Source organism: Podarcis tiliguerta (genome assembly GCF_965153285.1).
Source record: "Podarcis tiliguerta genome assembly, chromosome: 1".
Lineage (NCBI taxonomy): Eukaryota > Metazoa > Chordata > Lepidosauria > Squamata > Lacertidae > Podarcis > Podarcis tiliguerta.
The window spans coordinates 125,728,582-125,751,026 of NC_139534.1; the positions used below are offsets into that span (position 1 = coordinate 125,728,582).

General features: G+C 46.2%; 1 protein-coding gene across 4 annotated transcripts in view; it reads right to left on the bottom strand.

Annotated features, from left to right (window-relative positions):
- The window catches only part of SYT16 (synaptotagmin 16), a 109,011-nt gene that overhangs the window by 51,106 nt on the left and 35,460 nt on the right, over positions 1–22,445 (bottom strand). The window contains exons 1-3 of one of the 4 annotated variants that reach the window (XM_083436826.1): positions 21,956–22,392; positions 11,077–11,103; positions 3,569–3,748 (exon numbers count right to left, since the gene is read on the bottom strand). Coding sequence is in view for 1 of the 4 variants with exons in the window: in XM_083436825.1 (XP_083292951.1) it covers positions 3,569–3,748; positions 11,077–11,103 (207 nt within the window). In the remaining 3 variants the exon portion in view is untranslated. Of the gene's footprint in view, positions 1–3,568; positions 3,749–11,076; positions 11,104–19,511; positions 19,603–21,955; positions 22,393–22,445 lie in introns of those variants that run through there. The other 3 variants (XM_083436827.1, XM_083436825.1, XM_083436828.1) reach the window with 3 other exon arrangements.

Consider the following 22,445-nt stretch of genomic DNA (forward strand, 5'->3'; position numbering starts at 1 on the left):
CCATTTTAGCAAAAAAGGAAAAACTGTTACCTACTTCAATTTCCCAGTATAATTCATAAGTAGCAGCACTGTCTCTATATATACACACCCAAGGCTACAACAATACAAATGCCATCTTTCTCCCACAGTACAGGCTGCGGTTCAAGGCGATATGAGCCTTTCCATTATAAATACCACATTTTAAAGGATTTACTTGACAATCATGTAAGAATTGCTTTCAAATGCAAATCACTATAGCGTGCAGGCAAGTCTTCTCAGCCCCGGGCCCCCCCACTATTCCTCCCACTTTCCTCAGTTTTTAAAACCTACCCTGTTTATTAATAATTCACATTTTTTAAAAGCTTTGGTAAATATACGTTTGCACTGCCGTCTGTGGCAGCTCCAAAAAGCACCGACGCCCACAACGCAGCGAAGGAGAGATGTTGTCATTTTTTTAATATTTTTTTTAAGGCACTCACATTGCAATACTTGCCAGGAGAAAGAAAGACTTTGCAAAGCTCTCAACAAAGGGAACTTTTTAACAGAGCGATATCGGTGTTTGTGTAACAGTGAGAGAGTGGCGGAGAACAAAACAAAAGGCTAAGGCGAGCCCCACAAGCTACGCAATGCAAGACCTCTCCTCACGTTTCTGGAAACGGGTACAAATCCATGAGAATGGAAGGAGCAGGGACGCCTATCCCTGCACTGCTTCCGAGTCTCAACTGCTGGCCTTCCTCATGGCATAGGAATATAGAACAGGATCAGGCCACACCCCCACTTCATCCAGTATCCTGTTCCTAAAGCTGCCAACCAAATGCTAAATGGGATTCTGCAAGCAGGACCTGAGGGCAAGAGTGAGCTCTTCCAGAGGCATAGCAAGGGCGGGAACTGTAGTCCTGAGCAGTGGCGTAGCGTGGGGGTGCAGGGGGGGCCGGCCGCACCGGCCGCAACATCTGGGGGGGGGGGCGCTCGCACTCGCAGCTCTCTGCCCCTACCTGGCTCACTCACTCTCACTGCAGTGCTGGCTGTGCGAATCCGATCCGAGCCGCCGGGTCGCCGCCCACTGTGGAGGGGGGGGTGCCAGGCGTGCGGTGCGGTGCGGAGCGGAGAGAGAGCGAGGGACTATCTGGGGGAGGGACAGTGCAGCGGGGGGGGGCGCAAATTACTTGCCTTGCCCCGGCTTAGGGGGCGCAAATTACTTGCCTTGCCCCGGGTGCTGACAACTCACGCTGCGCCACTGGCCCTGAGGCACAGATTTTTCGAGGGCACATTTTGGTGCACCCATCCCAGGTGCCATGAAAACACGCTCCCCCTGACATTGAGCTCACCACCTGCAATTCCCATGTTGTCAGAGGCAGGTGCCAGGGTCAGGTCAAAAATAACTCACAAAGCATCAGTGTAGTTACCGTATTTTTTGCTCTATAAGACTCACTTCTTCCCTCCTAAAAAGTAAGGGGAAATGTGTGTGCGTCTTATGGAGCGAATGCAGGCTGCACAGCTATTCCAGAAGCCAGAACAGCAAGAGGGATTGCTGCGCAATGAAAGCAGCAATCCCCCTTGCTGTTCTGGCTTCTGTGATAGCTTTCACTGTGCAGCAATCCCTCTTGCTGTTCTGGCTTCTGAGATTCAGAATATTTTTTTTCTTGTTTTCCTCCTCCAAAAACTAGATGCGTCTTGTGGTCTGGTGCGTCTTATAGGGCGAAAAATACGGTAACGCTTTGTTCAAAGAAACCAAACAGCTCAGGTCCAAGTGAGCCCAAGTAACTCTTCCCAGTAGATTGCGGTTTCCCAGATTTGGGTCTCTGGCTGTTTTTGGACTACAACTCCCATCGTCCCTAGTGAGCAGGACCAGTGGTCAGGGATGATGGGAACTGTAGTCCAAAAACAGCCGGAGACCCAAGTTTTGCAAACCCTGCAGTTGATCTTGCCCAACCGTAACCCTAACCCTACCTCCAACCCAATCCTAACCCTAAACCCAACCTTAACCTAACCCTACCTCCAACATTGACCCTAAACCTAACCCTACCTCCCAATGCCAAAGAAGCAGGAGGAGAACAGCCATCACCAAGTAGAAAGCACCCAAAAGGAAACACCATCAATTTCGCATGTGGCTGTTGCCTCACATCCAAGACACCCCAGAAGATAAGAATAAAATATAGGAATTATTATTCCAGCATTATTATGAAATTTTACCATTTACTCTCGTAGAACTCATTGCTGTCAGAGCAAACGTAATGGCTGCATTGGCACGTCACGGCAAGCCATAGTTTAGTGTGGCATGAGCCGAAGTGAGCCCCACCTGCCCTGGATGCCCCCCTTTTGTCTCCCCCTCTGGTCCAGAGCACAACTTTAGCCGCGCTTCTTTTTCATGAAACTCTCGGCTTGTCATTGGTGGGGCTTATAAAATACTCTGGTCACTTTCAAAGCAAGTCAACTCCAAGCCTTGGTTAAACAAACCTGAGTTTGTTATAAACCGCAAACCCCTGTTTGCATGCAAAAAGTTCAAAATATTCAGCAGAAATGAAGCAAAATGCTGTTGGGAGTCCTCTTCCTGGAGAATTTGTGCAAGCCTGAGACTCACATGGGATCATTCCAGCTTCTGCATGACACAGTACAGTGGTACCTCAGGTTAAGTATTTAATTCATTCCGAAGGTCTGTTCTTAACCTGAAACTGTTCTTAACCTGAAGCACCACTTTTGCTAATGGGGCCTCTGCTGCTGCCGCACCGCGGGAGCCTGATTTCTGTTCTTATCCTGAAGCAAAGTTCTTAACCTGAAGCACTATTTCTGGGTTAGCGGAGTGTGTAACCCAAAGCATATGTAACCTGAAGCGTAGGTAACCTGAGGTGCCACTGTAATAATAATAATAATAATAATAATAATAATAATAATAATAATAATAATTTTATTATTATACCCCACTCATCTGGCTGGGTTTCCCTAGCCACTCTGGGTGGCTTGCAGCATATCTAAAAACATAAACAACAGGATGAGGAGGTGCTGAATGGCATCATCCAGACCTCTTTCTCTGCCCTTACATTTTTTGCTCCACCCACTTTTACCTCTGGCCCCTCCCACCACCAGCATGTGGACCCTGGAAGGTTGCCCACAGGGAAATGTGGCCCTTGGAATCATACACCTGTGGAATTGGAAGGGGTCCAAATCGACCCAAACTCCAAGCCCCTGCCCAGAGGTGTCATCTTCTCAAGTTGATTGAGGGGAACTGGTGGGATGTCCTAACATCGCAAGGAGCTGGGAGGTGGAACCAAACACCCTCTGAATATTGAGGGGGCCTACCCACCCCTCAAAAAAACCACTGGGGGGGCCAAAACTGCCTTGGCCTCTAGAAGCCGGCACCTATGCTCCCTGCAATACTGGAATTCGAGCTAATCATTCAGGCCCAAGGTGGAAAAGGTTCCCCATTGTGGCTAATTGATGGCTCTTTCGTGTGACGTGCAAATGTGGCCAACGGGTGCCAGAAAGCAAAAGATAGCAGTTCCAATCAATTTAGAGTTTTGCTAAAAGCGGGAGATTTCGATCTATTCCTTAAATTACTCGGATTTCTTTTAAGGAGTATGGCGGGACTTACCAAGGCTCTCGTGAACGGCCGACTTCTCTTTGTAGCGCTTACGTTTCCCGCGTTGTTCCAAGCAGGGGAGGCCCCCAATCTTCTCAAAGCACAGCTTCTTGTTGATGAAGAGGAAGAGGACCGCAAAGAGGACGATGAAGACCCCGACAGCTGAGAGGAACCCAATCGCTTCAGGAGTAACTGGCGGTGAAGAAAGCACAAGGTGTTAAGCTGGCGCTTTGCGGGGTCATGTCGGCAAATGGGCGTTCCCAGATGTTGACGGTGACAACGCAGAGGGATTAAGCATTTGTAAAAAGAGGCAGGATTCCCGAGGGAGCCGCAGGAAAGGGTAGGAAAAGAAGAGGCCTGTTGCCTTTAGGCCCAGCTTGACGGCGCAACTGTAACCATGTCTACTCAGAAGGAAATCCTATGGAATTCGATGACTCTCTCTGTGATGGAACTCCGATTTGTGGACTTCCCTGGCTTTTTTCTGGCCCATGTAGGACCAGTCTGGATAGTTGGCCTTGGTGAAGATTTGACGTTTTCATCCCCCAAAAGTTTTTGATTTGAGTCTCTACTGAAATGAGGCTGCATTTTAATGTTGTATTTTAATCTTGTTTTTAAGTTGTATTTTAATCAATTGTTTTTATATCTGGTGTTAGCCGCCCTGAGTCCAGTCTTGGCTGGGGAGGATGGGGTATAAATTATTATTATTATTATTATTATTATTATTATTATTATTATTATTATGTGACACACACACACACCCCCCCCCCCGCAGAACGCAAGCCTGGGTGGTATTTATGGAGGTCCTGGGCTGCCCAGATGACAAGACCCTCCCTCCCAGCCTGGCTCATGTGGTCCAAAGGAAAGCAGAGCAAGACATTGAGGACCAACTTGGCTACAGGAGCTGATGGAAGGCGCCATCCAACCATCTTAAGGACTCCACTCTGGATTTGTGTAGGGTTTACTCTTGAGCCTTTTCTTCTCCTGAAGATTTCCTGTGTTGTGTACTGAGTTGAATAGGATCCAAAATGCAGCAGTCTGATTGGTCCTAGAACAATAGGATTCAGAATGCAGCAGTCTGATTGGTCCTAGAACAATGCAGCAGTAGGATTGGTCTGCAGGAGCCACCCAATCCAGCTCCAGGTGGAAGTGAATCAGCAACCTGATTGGCCTACAGGAGAATTCCTGAATTAGCCAATCACGTGCAGCCCGTTGTGTAAATAATGTATATAATGCAGATACTTTGGGGAAACTTTCATTCCTCCTCACCACTGTGAGCTGAATAAAGAGCATGAAATCCACTCTTGACTCTGAGTATATTTCATCCTGCAAGGCAGCAGAGTTTCAGGATCTCCTAGACGGGCTACCTTGCCAGGTTGACAAGCCCCACCTGCCCCTCACTTCCCTCTACAGCACATGTGGAAACTGCCTTCTTGACCGTTGGACCCACAATTGGTTTGTCTGCTCAATCCGCTAGAGCCTGTCTTTGCATGAAGGAAATCCCTAACTCACTGAGGGTTCGAGACCCGTCAGCTACCCTGACCTGGTTTAGCCGGCCAGTTAATGCAGATGGCTGCTGACCACCCCCTGGGATATGCTTAGATGTAATGCCCAGCGATGATCACAGAAGCCGGAAGTACAGGGATGGGATATATCGCTGCCCTACCCCAATGAATTTCTTGTCCTGCTCCAGGACAGGCAAGCAGTTAAATATATCATGCAAGAAAGAAAGAAATAAATCTAAAAACTCTGCAGAATGAATTATGCAAAACGAGAAATTACACAACCGTGCTAGAATTCCGTAATTTTTACAGGTTGCAGAAACCAGCCTTTCCCGATGCAGGAGTGGAAGAAAGCTGCCAGCCACCATGCCCAAAGATTGCTCACTCTAGGAAAATTGACTACGCACCCCAAGATTTGGGATCCTCACCAAACCTGTGCAAAAGATTTGCAGGGTTTTTGTTTTTTTGCAGCGTTTTGCAGAGAAACCCCTGTGTTTTGCAGCACTCGCTCATTCAGCAAAGGAGATGGTATTGGAAGCATGCAAGGCACAATCATCAGTGGCAGCCTATTGCTACCACCACAGCTTTCATTTAAAAGAAAAAAAGGGGGGACTTTTTTAAGTGCACACAAAGCAATTCCTCAACTGCATCAGAGGGAGATTCAATCCGTGCACATTAAACTTGGGGGGGCAGCAGCATTGTCAGCCAAGGCTCCTTTTAATACCAGTTTCATTCCCGACTTTTGGGGTGGGAGGTGGAGCAGAGATAATAGGGAAGCTCGCGTTACCGGTATTTTTCCAATTAGAAACCCACCACCACCCAATCAGCGGCCCATAAACTGTTCTTATGCCGTTTGCGCTAATTGAATTTCATTATACATTTGGAGCAACACATTATTTCCCTGCTGGTTCCTATAGCACCCTTCATAACGAGGGGCTAATTATATAGCGCGTGTATTTGCATGCACACACACACACACAAGACTGAACACCAAGAGAACTTGTGTGGGCCGTAGCTCTGAGGAAAGGCTGTGCGGAGCAGACTTGGGCAATCTTGCACATGGTTTAATGCACAACGCATCTGCCAGCAGCATAAACTGTGCGCAGGAGGCACTGGGACGGGCCGTCGCTCAGATGCCGTGCACACAGAAAGCCGATGGTTCGATCCCTGGGATCTCCAGGAAGGAGTGGGAGAAATCCTTGCTAACCATCCGCTGTTCCTCTCCCAGGAACACAGGAAGTTGTTTTATAAAGTAGTCAGACCATTGGTCCAATTACCTTGGTACTGTCTACACTGACTGGCAGCCATTTTCCAGGGTTTTCATAGCTGTCAGCTTACAGATTTGAAAATAAGGGACCAGCAGCCTTGAAAATAAGGGATCAGCAGCCAAAATAAGGGATTTTCAGAGTTCAACTTCTGAGCCCCTCTGAGCCAACTGCAGAAACCCCAGCCAGCAGCCAAACGAAGCCTCAAGCGGTGGTTCCCACAGCGCAGCAACCCGGCAAAGGGGATGCAGCAAGGGAAACCACCGTCACCTCTCCGCTGGGAAGCGCTGAGCAAAGGCAAGTCCCCAGGCAACGCGGCCGATTTGATTGGCACCAGGCATGCAAGCTCCACCCCCCCAGTCGTTCTTAGACTCCTTATTGGAGCCTCCCTCCTCCCTGGCCGGCAGGCAAGGAGGGAGGGAGAGGAGCTGCTTCCTTTGAAACACGGGAAATTTAAGGGACATCAACAATAAGGGACGGCAGCGGGACACGGCCCTGGGATAAGGGACTTTCCTGTCAAATAAGGGACAGTTGACAGCTATGGGGTTTTAGGCCTTAACTGGAGATGCCAAGGATTCAACTTCAGACTTTATGTACGCAAAGCAGATGCACACACACCCCTCAGCTGGTTCAATCCTGAGCATCTCCAGGAAAAACCAGCAAGAGAGTCTTGCATGCAGACTCTCTTGCTTATACCAGAACAAACTTAGTTGGTCTATAAGGTGCTACTGGACAATTCATTATTATTATTATTTTATTTCGACTGCGCCAGACCAACACGGCTACCTACCTGAATCTAGACTAATAATAATAATAATAATAATAATAATAATAATAATAATTTATTATTTATACCCCGCCCATCTGGCTGGGCTTCCCCAGCCATGCTGGGCGGTTTCCAACAAAACATTAAAATACAGTAATGCATCAAACATTAAAATCTTCCCTAAACAGGGCCGCCTTCAGATATCTTCTAAAAGTCTGGTAGTTGTTGTTCTCTTTGACATCTGGTGGGAGGGTGTTCCACAGGGCGGGTGCCACTACCGAGAAGGCCCTCTGCCTGGTTCCCTGTAACTTGGCTTCTCACAGTGAGGGAACCGCCAGAAGGCCCTCAGCGCTGGACCTCAGTGTATGGGCAGAACGATGGGAGTGGAGACACTCCTTCAGATATACTGGACCGAGGCCGTTTAGGGCTTTAAAGGTCAGCACCAACACTTTGAATTGTGCTGGGAAACGTACTTATATAAGCAAGTTATATGATGTTAGTCTTTGAGGTGCGGCAGGACTCTGCTGTGTTTGCTGCAGAAGGCTACTCCTCTGGAAATATTTATCCAGGGCGATTGGCTGCATGGGGACAGAGTTCAGCACACAAGCAGCTGAACGTGCCACAGGCTCTGCAACGGCTTCTGTTGGCGATGCCCACAGTAAAAAAAAGAAATATGGAAGCAGATTGGCCCACATACTGATTAGTCCTAGAAATAGATAAAGACAAGCCTGCATTGAAAAAATATGAGGGAATTATAAGTCACCTAACGGATTGGTTGGGACGCAGGTGGTGCTGTGAGTTAAACCACAGAGCCTAGGACTTGTCGATCAGAAGATCGGCAGTTCAAATCCCCACGACGGGGTGAGCTCCCGTTGCTCGGTCCCTGCTCCTGCCAACCTAGCAGTTTGAAAGCACGTCAAAGTGCAAGTAGATAAATAGGTACCATTCCAGCAGGAAGGTAAATGGCGTTTCCGTGCGCTGCTCTGGTTCGCCAGAAGTGGCTTAGTCATGCTGGCCACATGACCCAGAAGCTGTACGCCGGCTCCCTTGGCCAATAAAACGAGATGAGCGCCGCAACCCCAGAGTCGGTCACGACTGGACCTAATGGTCAGGGGTCCCTTTACCTTTACCTAACGGATTGATTACAATATTTTCAGTTACAGCAAAGATTGGCCATGGATTTAAAACAAGGAAAAGAAACATCTAAATTTGAAAGAGAATTAATTTTTATCAAAGGAAAGAATATTTCACGAATCTACGATTACCTTTTGGAATGGGAAACAAAAGAAGAACAAGTCCAGGCAGTTATGGTGAAATGGGCACAGGATTTTGGATGCAGGCTCAGTGCAGGCATTGAAACAAACTCATGGTGACAGCATATACAGCATATATGGCCCTCTCTGAGTGTTCACTCTTAGCAGTACAGTGGTACCTCAGGTTACAGACGCTTCAGGTTACATACACTTCAGGTTACAGACTCCGCTAACCCAGAAACAGTGCCTCAGGTTATGAACTTTGCTTCAGGATGAGAACAGAAATTGTGCGGTGGCAGTGGGAGGCCCCATTAGCTAAAGTGGTACCTCAGGTTAAGAACAGTTTCAGGTTAAGAACGGACCTCTGGAATGAATTAAGTTCTTAACCCGAGGTACCACTGTAGAGGAAGTTGTCTTGCAAAGTCTCATCCATCATGCCGGCAACTGATGCTCTAAGCCTAATCCACAGCTCTAAGACAAGTGCATTCAGGATAGTTCAGGACAGATGGTCAGCTAAGGTTGCAGGTTCGATCCCTCTGCGGGACAGCTGCATATTCCTGCACTGCAGAGGGTTAAACTACATGTTCCTCAAGGTCCTTTCCAACTCTATAATTCGATGATTTGAACGGTGGCCCCAAGTGCTTTGGCTTACCAGTAGTACACGTGAAAAGGATCTAGGGGCCTTGGTGGACCACAAGCTTAACACGAGTCAATGGCGTGATGCAGCAGCAAAAAAAGCAAATGCTATTCTAGGCTGCATCAACAGACGTATAGCGTCCAGATCAAGGGAAGTCATAGTACCACTCTATTCTGTTTTAGTCAAACCACACCTGGAGTCCTGTATCCAATTCTGGGCGCCACAATTTAGGAAGGATGCTGACAAGCTGGAACGCGTGCAGAGGAGGCCGACCAAGATGATGAAGGGACTGGGAACCAACCGTTCCTTATGAGGAACAGTTGAAGGAGCTGGGTATGTTTAGCCTGGAAAAGAGGAGACTGAGAGGAGATAGGATAGCCATCTTCAAATGTCTGAAGGGCTGTCACCTGGTAGACGGAGCAAGCTTGTTTTCTCCTGCTCTGGTGGGTAGGACTCGAACCAGTGGCTTCAAGTTACAAGAAAGGAGATTCTAACTAAACTTTAGGAAGAACTTTCTGACAGTATGAGCTGTTTGACCGTGGAATGGTCTCCCTCGGGAGGTTGTGGACTCTCCTTCCTTGGAGGTTTTTAAGCAGAGGTTGGACAAGACGACTCTCTGAAATCTCTTCTAACTCTACGATTTCATGATTCTATGGCATAGGTCTGCAGTGAATGTATGTTATTTTCACTTCCTGAAAAGAAAAACCACGCCTTCACAGCTGTGGGAAAGTGTGTCCCGAAAACAGCAATTAGCTTTCTGAAAAACAAGGTGCGACCGAGTGACGCGATGTCAGGTTCTGTGGATCACGCCTGAGCAACGGCAAGGTGGCTCATGCTTTAGCAGAGAGCAAACCGGAGCCCGGCCCCGCACTCTGGGCCAAAGTCAGCGCTGGAATAAGCTGAGAAACAGCACTGCTTGGTTAGTTAATGCTCAATTAAAGAACACGATGCACCTTGTGCTTATCAGCCAGCCCGTTCTCTCAGATCAGCAGGTAAAGCCCTCCTGGTGGTCTCTCCTCTGTATGAAGTAGGTAGTGTGGAGTCCAGGAAAGGGCCTTTTTAGTGGTGGCTCCCTCCTTCTGAGGTGCATCTAGCTCCATCTCTCTATAGCTTTAGGTGGCTAGTCAAGACACACCTTTTTCAGCAGCTGTTTGGAGGAAGAGGGACCTGAAGGCTGGCGCTATAAGTAACTGTGCTTTGCTGGTTTGTGATGTGTTTTTAAGGAATGTGTTGTTTTATGAATTTTTCTTACCTATTGGTCCATTTGTTCTACGCTGGCTTGTGCAAAGTTCTCTAAATAACTAAATAGTGCTGCATACGGGGAAATGATGTGCAATTAGCCCACTTTTCCCTTCATCCTTGAAGCAGGCACTTAAATCATTTTATTTTTCAAGGTCAAGAAGAAAGAGCACACAAACCTTCTCCTTGAAAAGTGGCCTCTGCACCTTTAAATGAGTGGTGAGTGATGCTTGCATCACAATTAAAATATGAAATGACTCTGAAAATCCTACTTTTTAAAAACCTGTGTGTTTGCACTTACGGTTGAATTCCCTGAAACAGGCATGTCCAACTTTCAAGAGACTGTGATCTACTCACAGCATAAGAAAACAGGCAGTGATCTACCAAAGTTTTTAGGAAGCCAAAGTTTTTAGGGAACCAGTAGATCGTGATCGACCTGTTGGCTATCACTGCCCTAAAAAATGCAAATGAAATGGAAACTATGCTGTCTGCCACCTGATAAATGATATACTTTTTTGAAAAACATATTTTGTTTATCTATGAATTGCCTTTTGCACGGCTCAAGGAGGTTTATAATCCTGCAATAAAAACTAACTTAAGTTTTAAAAAAAATACAAGAAACAATTAAAATAGATTTTAAAACCTAATTCTAATATACACTTTAAAACAATAAACAAAACAAAAAAATCCACCCAATTGGAAAAGCTTATTCGGTTGATCCTGTATTCATCTACTAAAAAGCGGGGGGTGATCAAGCTGGAATAGATTAGTACCTGCAAAATAGTGCAGGCACATGAGTCAAAGCAATCATTCTGAAGCAAGAAACATGCAGTGTTAAGAGGATGCACACATGCGACTTACCAGCGTTTGTAGAAAAGTCTTTCCTTCCTGTGTCAAAGAGAAACAGGGGGACACTTTTACAACGTTACTTGCCATCTGCCGTTTTTAAAAGTCGTGTATTAAAAATATTTTTTTAAAAAAATAAAAAATAATGTTATGCTGCCTGATTAAATGTAGGCACTTTTAGCTGATTGATTGATTCCTCAAACCAATTTATTGATTAAACTCTGGGGCCCTGTCAGACATATCCAGACCGAAAAAGATGGGATTTCATAAAATCATAGAATCTTAAGAGTTGGAAGGGACCCGAGGGTCATCTAGTCCAACCCCCTGCAATGCAGGAATCTCAGGTGGAGCATCCATGACAGATGGCCATCCAACCTCTGCTTGAAGACCTCCAAGGAAGGAGAGTACACCACCTCCCGAGGGAGTCTGTTCTGCTGCCGAACAGCTCTTAATGTCAAGACTTTTTCTGAATGTTTCACACGTACAATATTTACGGCTGAAACTCTGCACCAACAGAGTTCATCCACACTTGCATTGGCCCTGCTTTTATTCCCCAGGGAAACCTGCAGGTTAGTGCTTAAACCAGGGGTCAGCAAACTTTTTCAGCAGGGGGACGGTCCACTGTCTCTCAGACCTTCTGGGGGGCCAGACTACATTTTGAAAAAATAAAATAAAATGAACAAATTCCTATGCCCCACAAATAACTCAGAGATGCATTTTAAATAAAAGGACACATTCTACCCATGTAAAAACACGCTGATTCCTGGACCGTCCATGGGCCGGATTTAGAAGGCGATTGGGCCGGATCCGGGCCCCAGGCCTTAGTTTGCCTACCCATGGTTTAACTAAAGTTCCCACTGACCTCAATGGGAATGACTAACACTGGACTGCCTGTTCCTTTGCATTCGAAGGTGTCCAAAGGGGCATGGTTTCTCTTTTATGCATGGCGTACAATAGCACAGTCAATGCTCAGACTATGCTCAGTCAAGCTTCTTTCCTTGAGTGAAAATTATAGCCTGCTCTGCATCCAAGCCTCGCAGCTCATTCTTCTCCTCCCTGCCAATTTGTGTGTTTGTGTGATTGCGATTATCAGGGTCACCTTTGGGGACGGCAGAGGGAGTCACACAACCGCCCCGTCCCCTGCAGCAGGCGAGAGGCGATTGCAACAATTCCGTCTCCGGCTTGTTTGAAATAGATAATCAGCCGAGAGAGCTTCTGTCCTGCGAAAACACACACGTTTTATTTCTGGAGTGTTTGCACATTGCGTGCGCCTCACACATGAATAAAAGCGCCACCTGTTTGAGGCCGATAACTGCAGCTCACGATGCGCCGTATCAGTCGCTCGCTGCAACAGCAGGCCGCTTTGTAAAAGCGACGCTCCGGCAGCTCTGACGTGACCCACATTTTGTTAAAACAGCTGCGTGCTGTTCAGTTTGCTTTAATAAGCCTCCGCTTGAGCTTCTCCGAGTTTGCACAGAAGCCCATTTCTTCTACCCCGACGCGCTGCAGAGATAAGCTTGAAAGTGTGCTGTCAGCACTGGGTGAAAAGTCACGAGTTCGAGGGCGGGGGATCTGGGAAACATCAGGATAGTGGTGGGCTCCTGCCACAGACCCTATACCTGAAAGCAGATTTTTGTGTCAATTTATATACGCATATATAGTTATAAGGGATGCGGGTAGTACTGTGGTCTGAACCACAGAGCCTAGGGCTTGCTGATCAGAAGCTCAGAGGTTCGAATCCCCGCAACGGGGTGAGCTCCCGTTCCTCGGTCCCTGCTCCTGCCAACCTAGCAGTTCAAAAGCATGTCAAAGTGCAAGTAGATAAATAGGTACCGCTCCAGCGGGAAGGTAAACGGCGTTTCGTGTGCTGCTCTGGTTCAACAGAAGCGGCTTCGTCATGCTGGCCACATGACCCAGAAACTGTCTGCGGACAAATGCCGGCTCCCTCGGCCTATAGAGCGAGATGAGCGCTGCAACCCCAGAGTCGTCCACAACTGGACCTAACGGTCAGGGGTACCTTTACCTCTACCTATATAGTTATCAAATTTATCAGCACCTGTTGAGGACCCAGTAGTTACATAGGAAGATGTCTTATACTGAGTCAGGCACTTGGTGCCTCTAGCTAAGTCTTGTCTACACTGACTAGCAAAAGTAGCTTCTTTCCCAAATAGGTTTTATCTTAAACAATAGCAATCCGACTCTTCGTTGCTAAAGACATACTGTCTTCTCTAGCATATTATATACTACAAAGATCTGTCTTAATTATGTATTCTCAACGTAGTTTTAATTTTAATTCTCCTTATTGCACTTGTTAATTCAGTGGAAGAAAAGAGGCTTTACATATGAAATCTCATTATTACACAAAGAGTTATTACAAAATAAGTCAAAAGTAATTTCTAATATATATGAAACACTGTTGGAATGGGAAGTTAAGGACGAAAAAGCAAAAGAGGTAATGATTAGATGGGCTTAAGATATAGGTAAAACTATCGAACTATCATCATGGAGAAAATTATGGAAAGTTGGAAATTTACGGCTTGCGAAATAAGGGAAAACCTGATAAAGATGTTTTATTGATGGTATTTAACACCAACCAAAATATGCAAAATGTATAAAACAAAATCAAATCTGTGTTGGAGGTGTAATCAAGTAGAGGGGACATTCATACATATGTGGTGAACATGTGATAAAATCAAGGGCTTCTGGGATATGGTGTATGAGGAGCTAAAGAAAATATTCAAACAAAATTTTATTAAGAAAACAGAAGCTTTTTTACTGGGGATACTAGAAGAAGAAGAAGAAGAAGAAGAAGAAGAAGAAGAGGAGGAGGAGGAAGAAGTTATTATTTATACCCTGCCCATCTGGCTGGGTTTCCCCAGCCACTCTGGGTGGCTTCCAACGAAGTATTCAAAACACAATACAGAATTAAACATTAAAAATGATTAACTTCTGCAAAATAAATTAAGGTATGTAAGTCAAAAATAGAAAGAAAAAGAGGTAAGAAGGAATTAAGAAGGAAACAGTTTACCAAAAATGAAAAGAGAACCGTGTTGAAGATGAAAGAAGTCAATTGGAAGAAAAGAAGAAAGGAAGTATGGTATATATATTGATGTTTGTTTGTTTGCATAAATTTTTGTAAGTAACAATGTTTTAGTTGTCTTTCTCTATTTTTTGTTTTTGTTTTAGTGTTGATTACGTATTATTATTTTTATGTTTAATGCGTGTGTATTGTAAAATAAATTCAAATAAAGGGGGGAAATTCAGTGCAATCCTGTTACAGTTGATTTTGACAGCTCGATGACTAAACTCTTTAGCGACGAAATGTCTGATTACCGGAACGATGTCCGAACACTGAACCACTGGAATATTGCAACTGGACTCTTCATTTACTGCGTTTGCAATTGTTTAAGATAAAACCTATTTGGGAAAGAAACTACTTTTGCCCTTTTTATGGACGTTTATTGTTCATTTGTGGGACGCGGGTGGCGCTGTGGGTTAAACCACGGAGCCTAGGACTTGCCGATCAGAAGGTCGGCGGTTCGAATCCCCGTGACGGGGTGAGCTCCTGTTGTTCGGTCCCAGCTCCTGCCCACCTAGCAGTTCGAAAGCACGTCAAAGTGCAAGTAGATAAATAGGTACCACTCCGGCGGGAAGGTAAACGGCGTTTCCGTGCGCTGCTCTGGTTTGCCAGATGCGGCTTAGTCATGCTGGCCACATGACCCGGAAGCTGTACGCCGGCTCCCTCGGCCAATAAAGCGAGATGAGCGCCATAACCCCAGCGTCGGCCACGACTGGACCTAATAGTCAGGGGTCCTATTGTTTGTTTACAGATGGTTGCCTTGGTTATCTTGTGTCGATTGCAGTAGTCATTGTATCGCCACCCTGTTCATTATTTTATTGTTATGAATTGACTGGCAACAGCTCTCCAGGGTTTCAGGTAGTGAGCTTTTGCCAGCCCTACCTAGAGATGCCGGGATTTGAACCTGGGACCTGCTGCGTGCAAAGCAGATGCTCTGCCACTGAGCTATGGTCCTTTCCCTGAGATGTTGCACCACTGAGCTATCGTCCTTCCTCCTACATGCCAAGGAGGCATCACAGATTTCACAGAGTTGGAAGGGACCCAAGGGTCATCTAGTCCAACCCCCTGCAATGCAGGAATCTCAGCTAAAGCATCCATGGCAGATGTCCATCCAACTTCTGCTTTAAAACAGGCACCCCCAAACTCGGCCCTCCAGCTGTTTTGGGACTACAACTCCCATCATCCCTAGCTAACAAGACCAGTGGTCAGGGATGATGGAAGTTGTAGTCCCAAAACAACTGGAAGAAGAAGAAGAAGAGGAGGAGGAGTTTGGACTTGATATCCTGCCTTTAACTCCCCTTAAGGAGTCTCAAAGCGGCTAACATTCTCCTTTCCCTTCCTCCCCCACAACAAACACTCTGTGAGGTGAGTGGGGCTGAGAGACTTCAAAGAAGTGTGACTGGCCCAAGGTCACCCAGCAGCTGCATGTGGAGGAGCAGGGAAGCGAACCCGGTTCACAAGGTTACGAGTCCACCGCTCTTAACCACTACACCACACTGGCTCTCTGGAGGGACGAATATGGGGATGCCTGCTTTAAAATCTCCAAGGAAGGAGAGTCCACCACCATTGTTGAATGTATCCTCCTTGCACACCATCTAAAGGCCACATGGGATGTGGCATTAGGCATGTGAATGCTGTCAGTGTGTCTGCTTTGGTTATGTAAATAGCAGCAGCGAAGGAGCAAAGGTCCTCTCAGAAGCTGCTATTTACATTTCAAGGGACGCCTCAAACACAAGGCACATCACACTTAACTGAAGGAACAGTTGAAGGAGCTGTGTATGTTTAGCTTGGAAAAGAGGAGGTATGACAGCCATCTTCAAATACAGTGGTACCTCAGTTTTCAACCGTCTACACTGAGGAACATTTCGGTTTTCGAACCCTTTTCGGAAGTCGAACGTGCCACGCGGCTTCCGATTAAGTTTTCAGTTTTCAAACGTTTCAGAACTTGAACAGTCTTCTGGAACGGATTATGCTCAAAAACCGTATCTTAAGCCTTTCAACTTAACCAACCAAGTCCCCTTCCCAGCTGAAATGACGCTTAAGTATTTTCTTCTGATATAAGCTATGGGACAAGGATAACTCTGACTTTAAGGATGAATGGGAACCCATTACAAAGTATCTGAAGACGCAACAAAGCGAACTGGACTCCTTGGCAGGTTTTGAATAAACATTCACAAACCTTTTATTGATAATAATCAGCTAAATAGTTTGAGGATCTATACAACTTTGTAACATGCAGAAAACAGCAATCCTAGAGAAACCAAAGACTGGAACTGAGGGAAGTCAGGGGGTAGGGGGTGGGGGGTGGGTTTTGGGGGGGAGGGAGGAAAAATGAGGGGGGGGCAAGGATGATATGTTTTTGGATAATATGTCTTGTTATAATTTTGAATAAATAAATACATAAAGTATTTTCTTCTGCGTTTGCTCACAGTCTACTCAAAGTGGGTTTAAATTTGGCCGTAGTATTCAGCTAGTCCAGGCATGGCCAAACTTGGCCCTCCAGCTGTTTTGGGACTACAACTACCATCATCCCTAGCTAAAAGGACCAGTGGTTAGGGATGATGGGAACTGTAGTCCCAAAACAGCTGAAGGGCCAAGTTTGGCTATGCCTGAGCTAGTCGGATAGCACCTTTAGCTGGCATAAAATGAATGGCCACTTTTTATCTTACACAAACATCTGGGCTCTGCAGACATGCCTCTGCCTCTTAATGTTTTATGGCCTTCTGGCCTCTCTCCCTCCCCTACAGACCGTGTGAGAAAAAGAGCAAGCTATCAGACACATCTCACACCCTGAAAACTGAAGAGTACAAGTCATGTCGCACAAAATGGGCTCCAGTCCACAACAGCTCATGCTTCAATACATCTGTTGAGCCTTTAAAATTGTCACAAGACCCCGTGGGCCCATCCAGATGACCCGATTCGATTGTGGGGAGGTTATTAGGCAATGAGCCGTCATTCTGAATTGGTCCCAATTTGCTTGCTAAGCTGGTTCTAACCTCTTCCCATTCATTCATCTCGTGCTTTTCCACGCATGACCCCCCCATCACTTCCCCGACCACAAAAAACCCGACATTTGGTGCTTTTCTAAGTGGATTTGTTGAATGAGCATTTTTAAGTTAGAGGTAAAGGTAAAGGGACCCCTGACCATTAGGTCCGGTCGTGACCGACTCTGGGGTTGCGGTGCTCATCTCGTTTTATTGGCCGAGGGAGCTGGCGTACAGCTTCCGAGTCATGTGGCCAGCATGACTAAGCTGCTTCTGGCGAACCAGAGCAGCGCACGGAAACACCGTTTACCTTCCCACCAGAGCGGTACCTATTTATCTACTTGCACTTTGATGTGCTTTCAAACTGCTAGGTTGGCAGGAGCAGGGACCGAGCAACGGGAGCTCACCCCATTGCGGGGATTCGAACCGCCGACCTTCTGATCAGCAAGTCCTAGGCTCTGTGGTTTAACCCACAGCGCCAATCTGGACACAAAAGAAGTTGGCCAAAGTTGTTCAGTTTCGGAGCTGTTTTTTGTGAAATTCCCCAACATCTACGCTTCCGACAAGGGTTGCTGAACATCTGGATTTTCCCGGAAATTTAAGCGATTTCCGCCCAGGTGCTGTTTACGAGGGCCGAATACAAGCTTGGTCCAGGAAATTCCAGACATATGGGAACCCTACTTTAAAGAGGACTTAAACTGCAGAAATGTAAATTTAAGATATGCGCCTGAATCGCACCCACAAAATACAGGTAGCGACCTTAGCTGTTTTTGCTGTACTGATCCAAGCATCAGTCTCAGGCGACCTCTGTAGCCATCCCACAATTCACTCCTGTCATTCTGTCCTTTCCCTAAAATTTTTGCAAGTTGTAGCCTGGCAAACAGCTGACTGCAGTCTCATGAACCATATCACTCTGGAATTCTTCTTACCCCTCCCCCCCATAAGAGATATGTGAACATCTTTGTTACTATGGCAACACCCGGATGCAATATTTTGAGTCAATGAAGACGGTTTACATCACTGCTAGAATACCTCGCAATCTGCAGTCATCTTCTAAAGAAAGCAAGTTCTTACTCCTCCCCTGAGATGTCTACAAAATCCAGCAGGCCCTTAAATCAGAAGTCAGAGGAACAGATACACCCTGATTTCACTCCCAAGAAGGACAATTCCAGCTATGGACTGAGTGTAAGAGGAGCCAGAACCGTATGTGGCTTGAATTTCTTGCTCCCCTGAATTTTTAACTGAAGAAATAATAATGTACAGGATTTTAAATGAAACCTGGGACTCAGCTGCAAATAAAACATTTTACGTGTGCTTTAAGTGCAATATACAAGGTGACACTAGATGGTGAAGGTGAGTGTTATGAAAAGTTCAATGTACCTTTTAAAATGCTTTTTTAAAAAAGCATTTTCAAAGTGGTTTTTATATGTGACTAGATTCCACCCTGGAGTGAATTTGTATCCATGCATTCCACCACACACACACACACACACACACACACACAAACACACCAAGTTCTCCGGTTGAGCTCTTCTGGAAATAGGGACAATACCTGCAAGAGCCCCATGGAAGGGGCAAAACAACACTGCAAGTGGCAGTGGTGTCCCTGAAGGAGCGTCTCCACCCCCATCGTTCAGAGGTCCACCTCTGAGGGTCTTCTGCTGGTTCTCTCACTGCGAGAAGCAAAGCTACAGGGAACCAGACAAAGGGCCTTCTCGGTAATGGCACCCGCCCTGTGGAACACCCTCCCATCCGATGTCAAGGAAATAAACAGCTCTCTGACTTTTAGAAGACACCTGAAGGCAGCCCTGTTTAGGGAAGTTTTTAATGTTTGATGTTTTATCATGTTTTAAATATTCTGTTGGGAGCTGCCCAGAGTGGCTGGGGAAACGCAGCCAGATGTTCAAGGTATAAATATATTATTATTATTATTATTATTATTATTATTATTATTATTATTGAGCCAGCATGGTGTAGTGGTTAAGAGCAGTGGACTCGTAATCTGGAGAACCGGGTTCGTGTCTCCGCTCCTCCACATGCAGCTGCTGGGTGACCTTGGGCCAGTCACACCTCTTTGAAGTCTCCCAGCCCCACTCACCTCACAGGGTGTTTGTTGCGGGGGAGGAAGGGAAAGGAGATTGTTAGCCGCTTTGAGACTCCTTAAGGGGAGTGAAAGGCGGGGTATCAAGTCCAAACTCTTCTGCTTATTATCATTATTATCATTATTATTTTGTGGTCCCTTCCAACTATACAGTCGTACAATTCTATTGCCTAAAACTCATATGATTCAATCAACAAAGATTTCTTTAAGCCGGTGACAGCCCTGCTTATTGGCAATGCAGCAGTGCACTATTATTATGTAGGAAAACGATGACATCGTCTCCTACCTCAAAAAAGGCCCTTCAGCTTCCGCACAACCCATAAGAGAAAGGTTTCAGAGATTTCCCATTCTCCATTCTTGCATTCCCCGTCCTCTCCTGCAACTCCCTTCCATTTTAGATCCCCTGCGTGGCAATTTACTGCATCCAGAATTTGGCCCGCTGCCCCCTTTTCCAAGCCCTGGTCCAAAAGCTCCCCCATCAAACTGACTCCAGGTGATGTAGCTCTAAGCCCTTCCTCTCAAGGTTGAATGCGTTTCCTTGGCAACCGGCCTGACCTCCATTACTCCGGGGAGCAAAGATGCTCTGCCAAAGAGCTTTCCGTTTAATCAGCCCCTGTCCTTTTAACAGTAACAGGACTTCCCGTCCGCAGAGCAGGTTGCCCAGACAAAACAGCGGCCTCTCGCAGGTCTGGCCTGCGGCTATTTATCTGCCTCTGTTCGGGGCACACGCTTTTAAAATAAAAATAAATAAACGGTTACGTAAAATGAATAAGTAGGCCAAGATGTACTTAACGCTTGCCCTGAAGACACTCTTCCTGTCCTCTGTGTGTGTGAGTGCGTGTTTTGGCAGGGGTAGCTAATAGCTATTTCAGGATCCGCAGGCAGAGGAAAAAAATTACGAGACTAACATGCGATCTCAGAACAGCGCCTGATCAGCAGATCAAGAGGCTTCTCCTTAATTTTAAAGCTCTGTGCAGCTTCGTGCTGGGCACACCTCTTTGGCTTTGTGCCCCCAAAATCCAACTCTGCAACAGTTGGGCTAACTTTAGAGTTTCTGCCATGTTCTAAGGGAAGAAAGTAAGAGCAAACTAATAGTACTACTTTATTGCAGACCTGGAGTCCTGTGTGCAGTCTGGGCACCACAGTTTAAGAAGGACATTGAAAAGTAGGAAGGTGTACAGAGGAGGATGATCAAGGGTCTGGAAACCAAGCCTTATGAGGGAATTGGGTGTGTTTAGCCTAGAAAAGGTGACAGCAGTCACAAAATTAAAAGACGCCCGCTTCTTGGGAGAAAAGCAATGACAGACCTAGACAGCATCTTAAAAAGCAGAGACATCACCTTGCCAACAAAGGTCCGTATAGTTAAAGCTATGGTTTTCCCAATAGTGCTGTATGGAAGTGAGAGCTGGACCATAAAGAAGGCTGATCGCCGAAGAATTGATGCTTTTGAATTATGGTGCTGGAGGAGACTCTTGAGAGTCCCATGGACCGCAAGAAGATCAAACCTATCCATTCTGAAGGAAATCAGCCCTGAGTGCTCACTGGAAGGACAGATCCTGAAGCTGAGACTCCAATACCTTGGCCACCTCATGAGAAGAGAAGACTGCGTGGAAAAGACCCTGATGTTGGGAAAGATGGAGGGCACAAGGAGAAGGGGACGACAGAGGACGAGATGGTTGGACACTGTTCTCGAAGCTACAAACATGAGTTTGACCAAACTGCGGGAGACAGTGGAAGACAGGAGGGCCTGGTGTGCTCTGCTCCATGGGGTCACGAAGAGTCGGACACGACTGAACGACTAAACAACAACAACAGCCTAGAAAAGAGAAGACTGAGAGGTGGTGTAACAGCCGTCTTCAAATATCTAAAGGGGGGTCATGTGAAAGAGGGAACAAGCTTGTATTCTGCTGCTCCAGAGGACACAGACCAATGGCTTCAAGTTACAAGAAAAGAGATTCTGACTCAACATCAGGAAGAAATTTCTGACAGAAAAAGCTGTTTGACAGTGGAACGGTATCCCTTGGGAGGTCGTGGACTCTCCTTCCTTGGAGGTTTTAAGCAGAGGTTGGACAGCCATCTGCCATGGATGCTGAAGTTGAGGTTCCTGCATTGCAAGGGGGTTGGACTAGATGACCCCTGGGGTATCTCCTAACTCTACAGGAGAAGACTGGAGAGTGGAATGCAGGAGTGACAGACTGCGAGACACCATGGGGAACTGGCAGACCTAAATTTTGGGGTCCCTGAAGCTTGAGCTGTTAAGGGGGCCCCTTCACAACCAGCAACAAGGTCTGGGTAACCACTGTTATCTTCTTCAGTGAGGTTGTTCCATGACATTGATTAAAATTGCTCTACTGGCTTATCTAACATGTCAAAAGTATGAATAGAAAATTCCTATGCCTTATAGTTTTTTAGCCATGTGACTCAAATTGGGTTTACTAAACCTGTTATTTTTAAGCAATGCAGACTGAAGCTGAAGCTTCTTTAGTTTCATAGTAAATCCAACGCTGTCAAGGGGACCAGGTGGTCCTCACACAAATAGCAGCAGCAGCAGACATCTCAGCAAACCTTGGTATAATATTCTAACATGGAAAACTACAGAAACACATTTGAAACACAAGATTTGTTGGCAATGGAACTCAGAGAGAAAGAGAGAGAGGCAGAATGCATGGAAAAGCTCCCTTCTGTTCATGCCATTATTATGAAAGAAACGTTTAGAGCAAAACGACTTACATAGTTTGTGATTCTGCTGAGTAGTAATTCAGAGGTCACCCATTACTTGCACCCACAAAGTAATCCCAGGTGTGTCTTTTTTATCATTTGCAGGTGGTGGATTCTGAGAATGCTGCAACTCTCAAAGAGATCCCAGATTTCTCCCTTGCAGGACAGATTACTCAACGTAGATTTTTATTTCCTATTATTGGAGCTGTTGGTGATTAGAGTCGGCTGGATGCGAGAAGGAAAAGTTCTATGCCCCCGTGGTTTAGAAGGTAGGGAGTGGCGACTTCTCTCTAGTGTGCTGTATTGTCCCAGGGAAAGGAGGAAGTTTACGGGTCTGTAAATACGTGAGTATCACCCAAGGAATGTTAGCCAAAGAGATTGCTGAGAAACCGGCTTAACTTGTTTCCGCTGCGATGCAGTTAGGCTGCTTACACCTGCGTCCATCATTGGTACCTTACAAAAGGATACTGGTTTGGGGCACCCAGCTGTTGGTGTACGAGCC